The 16,994-nt window shown below is 41.5% G+C and overlaps 1 protein-coding gene across 7 annotated transcripts in view; it reads left to right on the top strand.

Annotated features, from left to right (window-relative positions):
* The window catches only part of stard13a (StAR related lipid transfer domain containing 13a), a 577,401-nt gene that overhangs the window by 445,427 nt on the left and 114,980 nt on the right, over positions 1 to 16,994 (top strand). Inside the window, exon 1 of one of the 7 annotated variants that reach the window (XM_078222236.1) lies at positions 9,322 to 9,604. The exons of the other annotated variants lie outside the window; for them this stretch is intronic. Within the exon in view, the coding sequence (XP_078078362.1) occupies positions 9,436 to 9,604 (169 nt within the window). The 5' untranslated portion in view covers positions 9,322 to 9,435. Of the gene's footprint in view, positions 1 to 9,321; positions 9,605 to 16,994 lie in introns of those variants that run through there. 7 annotated transcript variants of the gene reach the window in all.

Below are 16,994 nucleotides of genomic sequence, written 5' to 3'. Positions count from 1 at the left end.
CCAAGATGGAGAAAAGTTTTTTTTGTTTCCCATCCGACTCACACCTGTCCTATCTTCATATCTTACAACAGTGAAGGTGAAATTTATCCTTGTTTTGAAGATACATTTTTTGCATAATTTTGTTAATTATAAGTTAAAGAAGAGGCTGGGCGGGAAAAGGCCCTTAAAGTGGCCATTAACTGGCCACCTAAGGGCCTTAATAGGCGAAAGGGTGTGTTTCTCGCCCGAGGCCCTGCCCGCCCAACTGTGAAATTGCGTCTGGGTTGGGGCGGACGGGTTCCCGGGGGAGATCATGTCCATTCAATTTTACACTCCTACCCCCCAGCCTCACCCGCCTTGGAGGGAGTGTGAAATTCTGTCCATTGTGTTTCTTGTCAGTATTTCAATGTAAGTTTATTCCGTGTTTGCGGTTTATAACAAGTTATAAAGTGAACATTAACCTGTGCCCAGTTCTTGTTCAAACAGTTTGAGTAGCTATGTGAAGCCACAAGCAAAACATGGAAATAGAAAGTTCACACTGATGCAATAGGTGGTACCCTTCTGAATTTATAATTTAGGTACATTTCTGAGCGAGGGAAAGAGTAAAATTCAAGCTGATACTGACATTGTGCCGCCACATTAAGAAGAAAATGTTCTGTTTCTCAACTCAAGGTTGTACATGTATTTCGACATTAATGTGCTTCATGTTCATGAGCAGAAAACTTTACCTGAAAGGGGTTGTGTACTTGCTGTTTGTTGTCTTCCATTGAGGAATATAAAATGCAGCCATCATGAAATTTGTGCATCTGAACATTCTGGTTCTGCAAGCATCTGGAAAGCAGCCTATGCTCCAACAAAACCAAAATCTGAATTCCAAATTTTTAAGGTTATCAAGACTTTGGAGAGGGTGCAGATGGGATTTACTAGAATGATGCCAGAGATGCAGGACTTTTAAGTGGAGAGGCAAGAGAAACTGGGTTTGTTCTTCTTGGGTAAAAGCAAAATACTGTGGATGCTAGTATCTGAAACAAAAACAGAAAATGCTGGAAAATCTCAGTGGGTCTGACAGCATCTGTGGAGAGAGAATAGCGCCAAAGTTTCGAGTCCGAATGACACTTCGCACTGACGACGGGTCATCCAGACTCAAAACATTGGCTCTATTCTCTCTCCACAGATGCTGTCAGACCTGCTGAGATTTTCCAGCATTTTCTGTTTTTGTTTTTCTAGATGGCAAGATTCAATAGAGGTGCTCAGAGTCATGAAGAATTTGATAGATTAAGTTAGGAGAAATTGTTTCCATTGTTTGATAAATAGAAACCACACATTGAAAATAGTTGGCAAAAGAACCAGGACATCATGAGGAAAAATGTTACACAGCCTATTTTCGTGATCTGGATTGCACTGCCTGAAAGATTAACAGAATCAGATTTAACTTTCAAACGGGAAATTAATAAATACTTGAAGTGGAAAATTTTACAAGGCTATGGGGAAAGAGCAGGAAACTGGGATTAACTGGATGGACCATTCAAAAACCTGCCACAGACATGGCAGGTCAAATGGCCACCCCCTGTGCAGTATCATCCTATGATTCTATGGTTTATAAGGCAAAAAGAAGGGCAGTATATACTGTATTTAACAATATTTCAATCAGCAAGATGAACTCAAAAATTGCTCAATTTACTAGCAAGTTAGTTAATAAATAACCTTCCCGTTGCTTAGTTCTCACGTTTAGTTCCATCTTTTTTCAGCCGAACGAAACACAAGAAACCAAAAACACCCTAAACACAATGGCCCTGTTACTAATACGAACTAAAATACATAACTTCAGTTACTCAACGTTTTTCCTTAAAAGTACATAGATCTGTGCTTCATGGGTGCTTCATATAAATGTAAACTACAGTATTAACATTGTATTGAAAATGGACTTGTTTAATATTTAGATAAATGCAAAATTATTTGGTGTTTTGTTTTTGCTAATGGAGGATTATCATCATTGCAGGATTGTTAATAGTTCCTGTCGGGTGAAGAATGTATGTGAGTGTTACATATAGCCAATTACTAGGGTGTGTATAAAACAAAGATACAGATTCAAACTTCCAGATTTCAGTTTTTAAATTAGAACATAAGAACATAAGAACATAAGAAATAGGAGCAGGAGTAGGCCATCTAGCCCCTCGAGCCTGCCCCGCCATTCAATAAGATCATGGCTGATCTGACGTGGATCAGTACCACTTACCCGCCTGATCCCCATAACCCTTAATTCCCTTACCGATCAGGAATCCATCCATCCGCGCTTTAAACATATTCAGCGAGGTAGCCTCCACCACCTCAGTGGGCAGAGAATTCCAGAGATTCACCACCCTCTGGGAGAAGAAGTTCCTCCTCAACTCTGTCTTAAACCGACCGCCCTTTATTTTGAGGCTGTGTCCTCTAGTTTTAACTTCCTTACTAAGTGGAAAGAATCTCTCCGCCTCCACCCTATCCAGCCCCCGCATTATCTTATAAGTCTCCATAAGATCCCCCCTCATCCTTCTAAACTCCAACGAGTACAAACCCAATCTCCTCAGCCTCTCCTCATAATCCAAACCCCTCATCTCCGGTATCAACCTGGTGAACCTTCTCTGCACTCCCTCCAATGCCAATATATCCTTCCTCATATAAGGGGACCAATACTGCACACAGTATTCCAGCTGCGACCTCACCAATGCCCTGTACAGGTGCATCAAGACATCCCTGCTTTTAAGGAGGTGTTGTTTGTATTTCTTTCACGAGGTACTGAAATTTAAGGAGACACTCTCTTAAGACACAGCTGGAATAATGTAACTCACAAACATAAAGATACATTCTGATGATGGCCAGGCATTGTGACAGATCTTGCGGAGAGAGTTTAAAACTGTTAAAGTAAAGTTGAGCCCAATACACTGAATGTTCCCAGGTTGGCTCATGTTGATGTTGAGTTTCCAACGGGTAATTCACCGATAACTGGCAGTTTCTGATTCTGCGGAGGATTATCATCATTGCAGTCATATTTTCTGCTGCAGTTGATGTGGTGGAGAAGTTTTTGTACCTTGTCTGTGTTCTACCATTATCACTAAAGAATGGTAGTGAAGACAGTATCCAGGTTTACATAGGTAGCAGTTGAAAGAAGTGGGGAAAACAAAAGGTGGCAGTGTTTTGCATTCCAGGACACTCTTCTCAAGTCAAGTCAGAGAGTACCTGGCAGGAGGTAGCACAACATATTAGGAAAGTCTGCACCACCCAGAGAGAGTAGCATCCAATTCATAAGAAATCTGAAGACTTGATGAAATCAGCTAACGTAAAACTTCTCACAAATGCCTCTTACAACATATATTTAGACATACTGCACGTGTTCCACACACCATGTTACACATTGCTTGCTGCCTCAGACTACCTGAGAGCCTTTAACTGCTTACATGCACGTCCCTACTTTAGTACGGTACCAATTGCATCTGCAACTTATCATTGAAATTCTTAGCATGCCATCTTCTTAAATGAGCTTCACACAACAGAATCTCGCTGTGTATTAAAGTATTCACACATAATTGGTTGAATTTGGATTTGTATGTGCTCCTCAACCTTTCAAGGTATAAATAATCCTCTTCATATGGTTCCTCGGAGTTGAGGATAACTTGCTTCCACACTAAAAATGAGTTCTCAGGTGATTAAGGAGTCTAGTGTGTGACCCAGTCTCTGTCACAGGTGGGGCAGACGGTGAAAAGAATCATAGAATAGAATCATAGAATCCCTACAGTGCAGAAGAGGCCATATGACCCATCGAGTTTGCATTGATTAACTGACAAGAGTTTCTTACACAGGCCCACCCCCCACCCTATTCCCCTAACACTTCGAATGGCTAATCCATCTAACCTACACATCTTGAAACCCTAAATGGCAATTTACCCTGGCCAATCCACCTAACCTGCACATCTCTGGGGGTGGGAACCGGAACAGTAGGCCAGTAAGTGTAGGGACTGTGGAAAAAAGTGAGACTGAGATAATCATAGTGCAGTGTAAGAGCAGGCAGAGGGAGGCTGCGGAACTCGGCGGGACTAAATGTCTGGAGTGCGTTTGCTTCAATGCAAGAAGTACAATAGGTAAGACAGATGAACTGAGAGCCTGGATTACTGCGTGGAATTATGATGTTGTTGCAATTACGGAGACATGGTTAAAGGAGGGACAGGACTGGCAGCTTAACATTCCAGGATATCGTTGTTTTAGATGGGATAAAAGGGGAAACTAAAGGGGTGGAGGAGTTGCATTGCTGATTAGGGAGCACATCACAGCTGTGTTGAGGGAGAACACATTGGAGAGATCTTGTGGTGAAGCATTATAGACCTCCCAACAGCCTGCAGGACAGAGGAGCAGTTTTGTAGTCAGATACTGAAAAGGTGTGAAAAAAGCAGGGTCGTTGTGATGGGTGATTTTATCTTCCCCCATATTGACTGGGATTCCCTTAGAGCCAGGGGCTCGGATGGAGAGCAATTTATTAGATGTGTCCAGGAGGGCTTTTTGATGCAGTATTTTGACAACCCAACCAGGGAGGGGGCCATACTAGACTTGATATTGGGAAATGAGCCAGGCCAGGTGATCGATGTTTCAGTGGGGGAACATTTTGGGCTTAGCGACCATAATTCCATAACATTTTGGGTAGTCATGGATAAGGATGAGAGTGGCCCTCGGGTGAGGGCACTTAATTGGGTGAGGGCCAAATACATCCAAATTAGACAAGAACTGGGGAATGTGGATTGGGAGTGGCTATTTGAGGGATATATTACCTGACATGTGGGAGGCTTTTAAAGGCCAGTTGATTGAAGTGCAGGACAGGCATGTCCCTGTAAAAATGAAGGATAGAAATGGCAGGATTCAGGAGCCAGGGATGACAAGGGAAATTGTAAGCTGAGTCAAAAGGAGAAAAGAAGCATACGATAAGTCGAGACATCTAAAAACTGACAAAGCCCTTGAGAAATATAGTGAAAGTAGGAAGGAACTTAAATGTTGAATTAGGAGGGTTAAAAGGGGCCATGAAATATCTTGAGCAAACAGGGTCAAGGAGACTCCCAAGGTTTATTATGCATATATTAGGAGCAAGACAGTAACAAGAGAAAGAGCAGGCGCACTCAAGGACAATGGAGGGAAGTTATGCATGGAGCCACATGAATTGGGTGAGATCCTTAATGAGTACATTATGTCGATATTCACCAAGGAGAAGGACATGACAGATATTGAGGTCAGGGATAAGTATGTGGACGCTCTAGAGAATGTCAGTATATCAAAGGAGGAAGTGTTAGGTATCCTAAATTGCATTAAGGTGAACAAGTCTCTGGGGCCTAATGGAATCTATCCCAGGTTACTGCCGGAGGCAAGGGAAAAGATAGCTGGGGATTTAACAGATATCTTCACATCCTCTTTGACCACAAGTGAGATTCCAGAGGATTGGAGAACAGCCAATGTTGTTTCCTTGTTTAAGAAAGGAAGCAGGGATAATCCAGGAAATTATAGGCTGGTGAGCCTGACGTCAGTGGTGGGGGAGCTTTTGGAGAAGATACTGAGGGACAGGAAACATACACATTTGGAAGAAAATGGATTAGTCAGTGACAGGCAGCATGGTTTTGTACGGGGAAGATCATATCTCACCAACTTGATTGAGTTTTTTGAAGAGGTGACAAAAGATCATTGATGAGGGAAGGGCTGTGGATGTAGTTTATATAGACTTTGGTAAGACGTTTGACATGGACTAGTACACAAGCTAAAATCACATGGGATTTGGGGTGGGCTGGCTAGATGGATACAGAACTGGCTTGGGTGTAGAAGACAGAGAGTAGCGGTGGAAGGGTGTTTTTCAGAATGGAAATCTGTAGCTTGTGGTGTTCCGCAGGGATCAGTGCTGGGACCACTGTTGTTTGTAGAATATATAAATGATCTGGAGGAAAACGTGGGTGGTCTGATTAGTAAGTTTGTGGTTGACACGAAGATTGGTGGAATTGCTGATAGTGCCGGGGATTGTCAGAGGATGTAACAGAATATAGATAGATTGGACACTTGGGCACAGAAATGGCAGATCGAGTTTAATCCGGACAAATGCGAGGCGATGCATTTTGGAGGATCACATTTAGGTGTGACTTATACTGTAAATGGTAGAACCCTTAGGAACATTAACATACAGAGGGATCTGGGCAACACAGGTGATCAAGATGATCAAGAAAGCATATGGAATGCTTGCCTTCATCAGCCAGGGCATTGAGTACAAGAGATGGCAAATCACGTTGCAGCTATATAAAATCTTGGTTAGGCTGCATTTGGAGTATTGCGTGCACTTCTGGTCGCCACACTACCAGAAGGATATAGAAGCTTTGGAGAGAGTGCAAAGAAGGTTCACCAGGATGTTGCCTTGTCTTGATTTTGTTGACTATGAGGAGAGGTTGAATAAAAAGGATTGTTTTCATTGGAAAGACGGAGGCTGAGGGGAGACCAGATAGAGGTCTACAAAATTATGACAGGGTGGATAGTCAGAGGCTTTTTCCCAGGGTGAAAGTGTCAATTACAAAGGGAGCATAGGTTCATGATGAGAGAGAGAAAGTTTACGGGAGATCTGCGGGGAAGTTTTTCACACAAAGAGTGGCGTGCTGCAGAGGAGGTGGTGGAAGCAGGCACATTAACAACATTTAAGAGGCATCTGAATGGGTACATGAATTAAGAGGGAATAGAGGGATATGGTCCAAGTAAGGGCAGAACGTTTTCTTTTAGTTTAGTTAAGGCATCATGATCAGCACGGGCCTGGAGGGCTGAAGGGCCTGTTACTGTACTTTACTTTTCTTTGTTTTTTGTTTGGATTGGGAGGAAACCGGAGCACCCGGTGAACTTGAATATTACTGAAAAAAGTGACATTTTGCTGAGGCAATTACAAGAATGGTGTGGAGAAGCCAGTGTTGGACTGGGGTTGGCACAGTAAGAAGTCTCACAACACCAGGTTAAAGTCCAACAGGTTTATTTGGTAGCACGAGCTTTCGGAGCGCTGCTCCTTCATCAGGTGAGTGGAGAATTGGGTTCACAAACAGGGCATATATGCAATTACCAGAATGTCAAATTTCAAACAATTACCACTGGAGAAAAGGTTACTGAGGTTGGCAAGTTAACTCTGATCGGCTAAGGTGTGAATGCAGAGAGCACTCCAAGCCTCCAGGTAATTCAAAACATGAACTGAAATTACGAAATTATATTCCTTTGTTTGAAGAGAATGGGGTCCCTGCATATGTTGCAAGCATAAATGAGCAACATTGTGCACTCAACTGATTATCTTAAATTGGATATTAATGTAACTATTAGCGCACTCAAGATTGTTTCGCAAGTGCTGCCCAATTATGGAACGGCATTTAACAGTAGACATTTTGTGTTTTGCAAGCAAGGGCTGGCTGATTACGAACAACTGAAGGAACGTGCTAATTGATTTGATCAGCCAATTATTGGGACATATGTCCTATGTATCTGGCATCGCACCAGCATGGAAATTCATATACGACGTTGCTCAATTATTTGGTGGGCAAAATATCTTTTTCAACAGATGCAGCATCCTGTTAGTGCAAAAGACCACTCCCATAGCAACTGCTGCTCAAAGTTTTGTACGAATTTCAGAATTTTTCTGTAAGCAACACAAACAGTATGTTAATCAGAATATTGTCATAAATGATTTAAGCAACATCCAGACAATTGATTTCAATTTTTGCATGTCATGGTTATCATCAGCCAAATATTGATTTCTATTATATTTTTAGCCCATGTTTCATTTTTCCACGTTACATTGAAAAATCTACAAGGAAGGTGTTTAAGGGTTACACAGGAACATTTTATCTAGAGACTGATTGGGAGTTTGAGGCAAGCCCTGAGGTTTAGTGACGTCCTTGGGTGGAGGCTGAAAATGCATTCTGTTGATGGGAAAACAACTAAACAAAAACATGTATTTTCTACATAAATGTTTCTGTAGCTCAGTGCCTCTGAAAGAATAAACATCTGTGCCTCATCTATCCCTCCATTCCAATTAAACAGAAAAGAATAAAAATCAGATTCTGCAAGGAGGATAATTTCTTTCTTCTGCAGTTAGAGCTCAAACGTGGCTTATTTTGCCACTTGTTTATTTCCCTGCAGTCAGTCATTCTTAGACCTTGTTTTGTCAAAACAGATGGGTGTGGAGATGCCTAAGAGGGAATATAAAATATGCCAGCCTGAATTCCTTTGCAGGCCTGTTGTTACTGATCAGCGCACTAACCCTCCAGCACTATGCTGATTGTGATTAATTAAGTACACTCACGCATCCCCCGAGTAGGTGAGATCCAATGAACAGGCTGGAGGTTTGCTGAAAGAATGTCATTACTGGATGAATTCCTGCCTGCATTATACATCTTTATGCTATGCTCCCCAATTTATTCTTCCTTTAGTTATGTGTGAGCAACACCAATTATGATACTCCATTCGTCTGTACCTATTATTGTGCTATGACACAATAACCATTGTTTAAAATAATGCTCCCTCTGCTCCCCCTAAAAATAGAGCTGGGCAAATGTCTAAGTATTTTAAAGGATTCTGCAAAATGAATTCCTGACACGCCAGACAAATAGCAAACATATAATAAGTGAATAAGGGTTGTGTTCCCATTTAAAAATGAAGTAAAGTCCTTTATTTAGTGCCGACATGGTGGCACAGTGGTTAGCACTGCTGCCTCACAGTGCCAGGGACCCAGGTTTGATTCCTGGTTTGGGTCACTGTGTGGAGTCTGCACGTTCTCCTTGTATCCGTGTGGGTTTCCTCCGGGTGCTCCGGTTTCCTTCCACAATCCAAAGATGTGCAGGTCAGATTGATCGGGCTACGCTAAATTGACCCTTAGTGTCAGGGGATTAGCAGGGTAAATATTGGGGTTATGGGGATTGGAGCTGGGTGGGACAGTGGTTGGTGCAGACTCAATGGGCTGAATGGCCTCCTTCTGCACTGTAGGGATTCTATCTATGAAGTAAAGTCCTTTATTTAGTGCCACTGTGCTATGCTAAATGAAACTTTTTTTTTCAATATTAAAGCTTTCCTTGGGATTGCCTAATCCAGTCCAAGTGTTTTCAAATGTACCTGTACAGTTTCTAAGTGCTTAGCCATTACTAAAGTATGTGGTTGGTAGTTTTATTTCTCCTCAGTTTAGAGTGTAAAATGACAAACACTGACTTACATAATTAATTTATCACATGCTGCTTTCACATCCACTCAGTTCACTGGTTCCTCCCAGTCATGTGACATCAGAGTAGGCATTCTGACTAGTGGCTACTCCCCTTTTCTAAAGTCTGCTTCAACTTTTCACAGTTCAGCAGTGTGTATCTATCCTCTGTCTTCCCCACTGCTGGTTACACTGTCACTTGTGAGGGCAGGAGAGCTTGGACTCTGGTCAGCATTGTTGCAGAAATGTTCATGGAGTTACCTTTATCACCAAGCTCAGGCTGTGTCTGTCTGAGCTCCCTGTCACCTCAGGGCCAGGATATATACCTGAGGCTGGATCAGGCACAACGGCGGTCACCATACAGAATGAGCAGGATGATTGCAAGGCAGCAGCTGCTGACTAAACTACAGCATGGTATGTCTACTATATCAAAGATAATTCTGTAGTCAGATCTGGACAGCCAACCATAAAGTAAATGAATGTTGTAGCCTAATGTGTTTTTTTAAAGAGGAAATATTTCAAATAATGTTTTTCCTACAGGTTTTAATCTTTTTCACCTTTTTCCGATAACTTTGCTGTAAGAAATTCATCTTGTATTAATGCAACAGCTATAATTTGGCTGAGGGAAATTCACCCTGTGCTGTAGCAGGTGTACATTGGTAAGCAATGCAGTTTATTCTGATAGTAATGCAGCCACTTGCGAAAGCAAAAGTGCAACTACACTCTAGACCTTCGCAAAATGTCAAACTGGAATTGTTTAAAATCTCAACCTTTTTATCTTTCGGTGCCCCTTGATATGATTAGTTGTTTTTGAAAATGTAACGCACTTGCTAACATTTTGAAGCAATATAACAACTGTTTGCCCCTTTTATTTGTTTGGCAACTCCTATTTTCTTACATTGCAGTGGACAAATTGACAACTCAGTAAGTAAATCTTCTGAAAAAATACAGATATCCCTTTTGTCATTGTGACAAAAATGATGCACAGCTGTTCTGTCTCCTCACTGCTTGGACAAAAATAGTTTAATGAAGACATTGCCCCTTTTGATTAAACTATCTCAATGATTAGAGTCCCTCATTAACTGAAGTTATTCTTTCAAAACAGAACATTAACTAACTAGTTGTGAGTCATCAGCTGTGTACCTTTGAGTAGGATTGCTTAGCAACAGAGTTTAATCTTTTACTGCAGCTCTCATGCCAACAACTTTAGTCATCCTCATTGACATTGCAGGAAGATTTAACTGTTCAATAAACATTCCAGCCAGTCTCATCTGTGTAATCATCCACTTCATTTTGTCATTTATCTTCGAATGATCTACTATGTGCTTAATTTTAAACTTATTCTGTGAAACTGTTGGATGTTTTGCTCTTTTTTTAATTAAGGAAAGATCTTTTCAAAAGACCATGTCACTCTTTCAGGGACATTTTATGCAGGAGCAAATGTTTTCACATGCTTCCATTTCTATCACCTTCTCCCCCTGCGAGTTTCAGTTGCAGTATATCGCAGTGTGAACTTGTGCAATGTTATTTTAGCAGAATGTAAATAGCAACAAAATTTTAGCCACAAGCGTCATCAGTCACGTCATGTCGAATGTCTGTTTGCAAATGCCCATTGAAATCATTATCCTGCTGTTTCTGATGAGGCAGCTTTGTAAGGTGGCAAATAAACTAACTTTTCACTTCTCAGGGAAGTAATTTTATCAGAAATTTGAATTTTGTTTGAAAGGTTGACCTGGGCTGACTTGTATGATTCCATCTGTGTTCACAAAAGCATAATCACAGCAGGAGATGCATTTGATCAACATCAGAAAAATCTGAACGTTACAGGAAAAGCACGCTGTGGAGTGTACATGCATGTTTATCTCTGGAACATTCCGAGCACTATCAGTTTTGGCAGGGATCCCCTGAATCATTTTTACCATCTTCCAACTTCAGAGTTAGCTGCACTTTCCCGATTCAAGTTCATGGCCAGTTAAAACAAAAGTTGCCTTGTCTGCTTGATCTGGTTTATAAGTGCTGTTTCGTGTTCATGTCCATTTGAGAAGTGCCTGTTTCATTTCAATGGGCCTGTTTTTAATGTCCAAGGACAAAGTTCTTCATGAACAGCTACAAAACATTGGTGCTATTTTGGCTGAATATTTGTTGTTTTTTCCTCATTTATCTTTGTGTTTTATCCTGGCAAGTGTGCAGAATATCTTGTTGACTTTGCAATTACTAAAATTACTGATGTGTAAGCACAATTGGTGTCAACATAGATTAGATAATAAGGAGGCTTTGCATGCACACTCAAGGTGAGAGCTTTCTGCAGTTGATACCAGTTAATCAGGCGATTTGTTAATGTAGGAATCTATGGTAGGGAAGGTCACTCTCTTCCTAAACCATCATTGACTCCATTGTGCAGAGTTGAACTCAGTTCTGATAGATTTTCTGATTAGAGATGAATGGGTTAATTCCGGTTTCATTTGATATGTTCCAAATAACAGGGTTCATCTTTACAGTATATATTTGTCATTTTAGTTGAGACACAATATAGTATTCAAGCAAAAGTGAGAGTACTGTGATTATGTAGAATTTCTTCTACAAAGCACATTATGAATGGTTTATATTTGCCCTATACAAGGTGCAACCAGTTAATTATTTCCAAATAGTTCTCATCTCAAATCTGAACTATGTCCTGGATGAGAATCTGGTAAATGTTTCTTCTTTGTTTGCCAAATGTCTTTCTGGAAATTTGCCTAATTCTGTACACTACGAGTAATTTGATATGCTGTATGAAAATAAATTACTAATCATACAATTGTACAGTGCAGAAGGAGGCCATTCGGCCCATCACGTCTGCACCGACCACAATTCCACCCAAGCCCCATCCCCATAACCCCATGCATTTATCCCAGCTAGTCCCCCTGACACTAATGGGCAAGTTACCATGGCCAATCAACCGAACCCATACATCTTTGGACTGTGGGAGGAAACCCACGTAAACGGGGGCGAATGTGCAAACTCCACACGTGCACACTGACCCAAGCCGGGAATTGAACCCGAGTCCCCGGTGCTGTAAGACAGCAGTGCTAACCGCTGTGCCACCATGCCGCCCCTTTGTCATTCTCTATGGTTTAGTGAAAAGGAGACAATTTCCTAGTTTGGCATTTCCAATGGGGAGCATCTCCTACTCTTGCTATTGATTGGAAATTCACGTGCGCTGTGCATAATTTACAAGCCATTTAAGTTCATAATTGCAGAATCGTGCACAGGGTCTAAATTTCCATTATGTAGGGATATTCGGTGAGATTCCCCACTTGGAACACAGTGTCAGAAAATTCACTGAATCTTATGCTGCAGAAGGAGGCCATTTGGCCCATTCTGCCTGTGCTGGCTCTTTGGAATCGATTAATTCCTGCTCTTACCCAAAGCTCAGCAGATGTTTTCATTTCACAGTATTTAATTCCCTTTTACTGACACACAGGGCAGGACTTTACAGCCTCACTCGTCCCTAAACCGTAAAATCCTGCCCCAAGATCGACAGGCCTTCCCATTGTCAGCCCCTGGCCTGCTCTGATTCCTGTGGCAGGCGGGGTGGTAAAATGCTGGCTGAAGATTTTGAATCAGTAAGAGTTAAGGGGATAAGGCAGGAAAGTGGAGTTGAGGATTATCATATCAAATTAGTCATGATCCCATTGAATGGCGGAGCAGCCTTGGTGGGCTTACTTCTGGTCCTACGTCTTATGATCTTATAAAAGTTATACTTGAATCTGCGTCCGTGATCTTTGCTTTCAGATCAGGACAACATGACCTTTTTATAGATGTGAGAAAGCAGTAGAAAATATTAATGGGCATTTCTGTTTCATCACCTCTCCAAATCTTGGTTCCCATAGTAACTTGTGTTTACCTGTTAATGACTTGTCATCTCCGTCATGGAGAATGCAAGGGATGGGGGAAATCAAACTAAAAATGTAGTTCTTTTTTTTTTGTTTGTATTCGCGTGCCAGCTTTCCGTTTTTCATATGACACTGCACTAGCCTTGCAGTGCGGAGGGCCTCAAGTGTCTGCTGTTTGCCCATATATAGAGACATGAAACCTTTTTGTATTGTAAGTTTTCAAATGTTAAAATATCATTTGGTTCCCCGCTATGCATCCTGTAAAAACATAGATTAAATTTCACTACTACCCAAGTGATCCAATGTAAAAACAAACCCAAAGCAGAGTATTGATGGTTCACAGAACTCCACGACCAAGGACAAATATCTCTAGCAGCTTTCACAGAAATTACACAGATACTTTTTGCTGCAATAATATGTGCGTAGATCAGGCTCTTCTAGTTACTGAGTGGATTTCCAGATGGTGCACTGCAGTACAAGCCAGCACTTTGAATATAGCATCTCATGTTTTGGCGATAGAGGGGAAAATCCTGTAACACCCTACAGGAAAAGCAGTTCATAGATGTTATAAGTATAGCCTACAATAACCCTAAGACCTTGTGTGCCCAGCTATTGACAATTAGTGGTTTTGGTGTTAGTCGAATTAAGTTCTAATGTAATTCCCACATTAATCAGAAAGGCATGCAAGATGCTCAGTATGGTAGTGAAACATTCCTCTGCTCCAAATACATTTTGACATCTAGCTTTAACTTGAAATAAATCACCACAAAGCTCCATTCTTTCAGCTGCTGAGGATGTACCATATGTTCTAGTGCATGACCCAGCAGCCATTATAATGTGGGAGTGGTGTTTAGAGCACAGGATGTTCCCGACTTATTTGGGGGAGTGTTTTGTCATTTACAGCATGGTTTATTTCTGGCTGTTCTGCCAAGTGCTTTTTGCAGCGCTTAGTTTTTGCAATTTGGGAAGGCTGATGTTTACAGCATAGGTTATTTCCATGCATTACAGGGAGTGGTGTTTACAGCGCAGTTTACTTGTGGTTGTTTCAGAGATAGGATTCACATGCTCAGATTATTCTGACAGTGTTTACAGTGAAATTATTCCCAAAATGTTTTCGGGGAACGGCAATCACGACGTAAATTCTTAATTGTCCTGGAAATTGCATCCATCGAATACTTTAAATGGCTGAAATGATAAAATATTAATGACCCTTCTACCCTATTAAAGATTCTAACAAGTGGATTTATGTTTTTGTGATATGGGTTTTTTAAAAGATCTTTTAATCAGTATCCACCAAATAGTGAGCTGTTAGCCAAAATGCAGAAAAGTTAAATGTTCTTTACAGTGGGTGGTATTTAATGGAGGTGCTGGGGATCTTGAGTCCTCTTTCCCCACCCCACCCCCTGTTTCACATCCTTTTGTGAAAGCTTGTCAAATTAAGTTTCCAACAGTGGGCCTTCTCAAGGACCCCGGGGGCAGATATCCTGCCTGACGAGAGCTGCCAATCAATCAGCGGCTGGCAGCTTGTCATTGCTCGACAGTGGCTGCTGTTGGTAATGCACCCGCCTGTGGCTCAGGATCACCGAGGGACCAAGGCCACAAATGATGGTGAGGGGGTTTCTCTCAGCAGGCCCCTCTCTTCCTGATGCCAGGTCCCTCAGTCAGGCACTGAGTGCCTTTGAACAAGCAACCCCACACAGGTTTATTATCCAGGCTTTCTGCATGTTGACTTGTAAGGGCCTGAATTGGTGGCAGGACAGGAGGGCCGTCCATGAGCCTTTCTACCATGAACCTAATCAGGGCAGTGGTGCTTTGGCTTGTCTTTGTTTGGATTCCAATTTATTTTTATTCTTTATAAACCAATTGCTCCTGAACGATGCTCAGCTGTATATCTGATTCCAATTCTGATCCAGTGTTTAGCACAGGTTTGATTCTAGCCACACTCTCTGCTGTATTGGCAGAAGTGGTGGTAACTTCTGGAAATGTTGCCACAAACATCAATTCCAGTTGTGACTGTATTACAGAAGGGTATAAAAACCCACTGGACCCCAATCAGTGTTTTTGGTCAAGTGAAAGTTTGTTTGTTTGTATTGCCAGCATTTAAAAAAATTTGTGTGTCCTTGAGTTTTTTTTTCATGTAAATGGATTCAAGTTTCCTTGGACTCTCTTTGTAGCTTAGACTCCTAATCTCCAGTATCAATTTAGTTGCACTTATTTTTATACTCTCCAAGTTCCCCACTGTAATCAGAATTGTAGAGAGTACTCCATTTGGAACTGAACCAGTAAAGGCTTGCTTGTTGTAACTGATGAGATCAAGTCATGGGAGAGGGATGTGAAGAGAGTGGAGCAGAGGTGCAAAAGGCCAGATTGAGGGCTGAAATACACAGGAGAACCATAAAGCAAGAAGAGATCACAAAAGACCAAGAGAATGTGGGAATCTTTGTCGGTCAGGATGGGGGTTTTGAATCCAGTGAAAGCAGGATTGAGTGTGCGTCGTAATACAAGAGACTGTTTTGTACCATTTGTGGATTATGACAGGTGGATGGCTGGAGAAATCAAGCTTCCTATTAATCCTTGTGAATTTTTGCACTGAGTCTCTAGCTAAGAAAACCAATAATAATGTTTGCTGCTTTTATTGCACTGATTTGAACTCGCTTTCTACAGATATTGTCAGATTTCTTTTGTGCCCAAAAAATGTAATACCTCTTATTATATTCTTCTTCCACACTCTCTTCACCCTGCTCCTGTCCATATCATCCGACATCTCTGCTTTTACTGATCCCCAATGTATCCTGATCATTCCCATCTTCAATCTTTGTTTCTTTTAGTGCAGGGGGCCCCAGTTTTTTTATCATCTGTAAACTTTGTCTCAATTTCCATTTATATATGATGAAAAAAAACATCTGCAACCAGCCATGTCCAACATTGGGGGACTGTTTCCTTCCTTGCCTCAAAATTATAAATGTCACTTTTTAACATGGTGTACAGCTAAAACCATCCAATGTGCTGCAGCCTCAGAACAGTAGCACCCAATGTAATTCATGCCACTTTTCAACAGCAGTTACCTGAGTTATGTTTAAATTTAATTTAGCTTGCCTGCTTTGTTATCAACAGGAAGGGGATTAATTTAAACAGCCCTGATTTCTCCTTTCACTTACCCGTCCATAAACCTAAAGGAGTTTTTGATTTCTCCCTTTAAAAGTGGTGGTGTATTTTCCCCCAATCTTTCAATTTGGAGTGATCCAATCCTCCATTAATTATCCCACAGCAAACTTGAGATAAGGTAAAAGAGAGGATTAGTTTAATACATGCGCAAAATGCAAGAAGAGATTTCACAATATCCACCTTTTTGCACTAGTGCAATATAAGAGCGATTATGGGCAGGGGGCAAGACCAGGAGCAAAACCGTTATGGTTTCACGTGAATCCAGAATCAAAATTCCTTCAGCGGTTAGCAGGCTGAACCTGTTGTAGGGTGATCCATCTTTCCAGAAGTGAGGACTTCCACAATGGAAGAAGGCACATGAAGATGAATTGGTCTTATAGGCGCTGGTAAAGGAGTTCCATAGTTCCAGTAGTACACAGTGTAGATGATGGCCAGACAATTTACCTGGACAGAGCTCTTTCTGCTGCTCATGTTGTTGGGTTGTAAATTGATTGACTGCTTGCGTTCAGTTCCACTTAGCAATATTACAGGTTCTAACAGCTTGGGGAAGGTCATGTGACACACCTCCCACTCCTCCTGGTTTTTGGGACAAAGGATTTGACCAGATCTGGAATCTTGACGTGTTTAATACAGGAATTGAGGGCCCTTTTGTCCTGCAACCACACTGTCTCCCTTTGTCAGAGCCCTGCCTTAGAAATGTAAAGGATATCGGAGCATTTCTTTGGAATTGATTTTCTGCAGTCACTGAGGGCATTCGTGCATCT

The sequence above is a fragment of the Mustelus asterias genome, chromosome 10 (assembly GCF_964213995.1).
Source record: "Mustelus asterias chromosome 10, sMusAst1.hap1.1, whole genome shotgun sequence".
NCBI lineage: Eukaryota > Metazoa > Chordata > Chondrichthyes > Carcharhiniformes > Triakidae > Mustelus > Mustelus asterias.
This window is presented reverse-complemented; position numbering and strand designations above follow the sequence as displayed.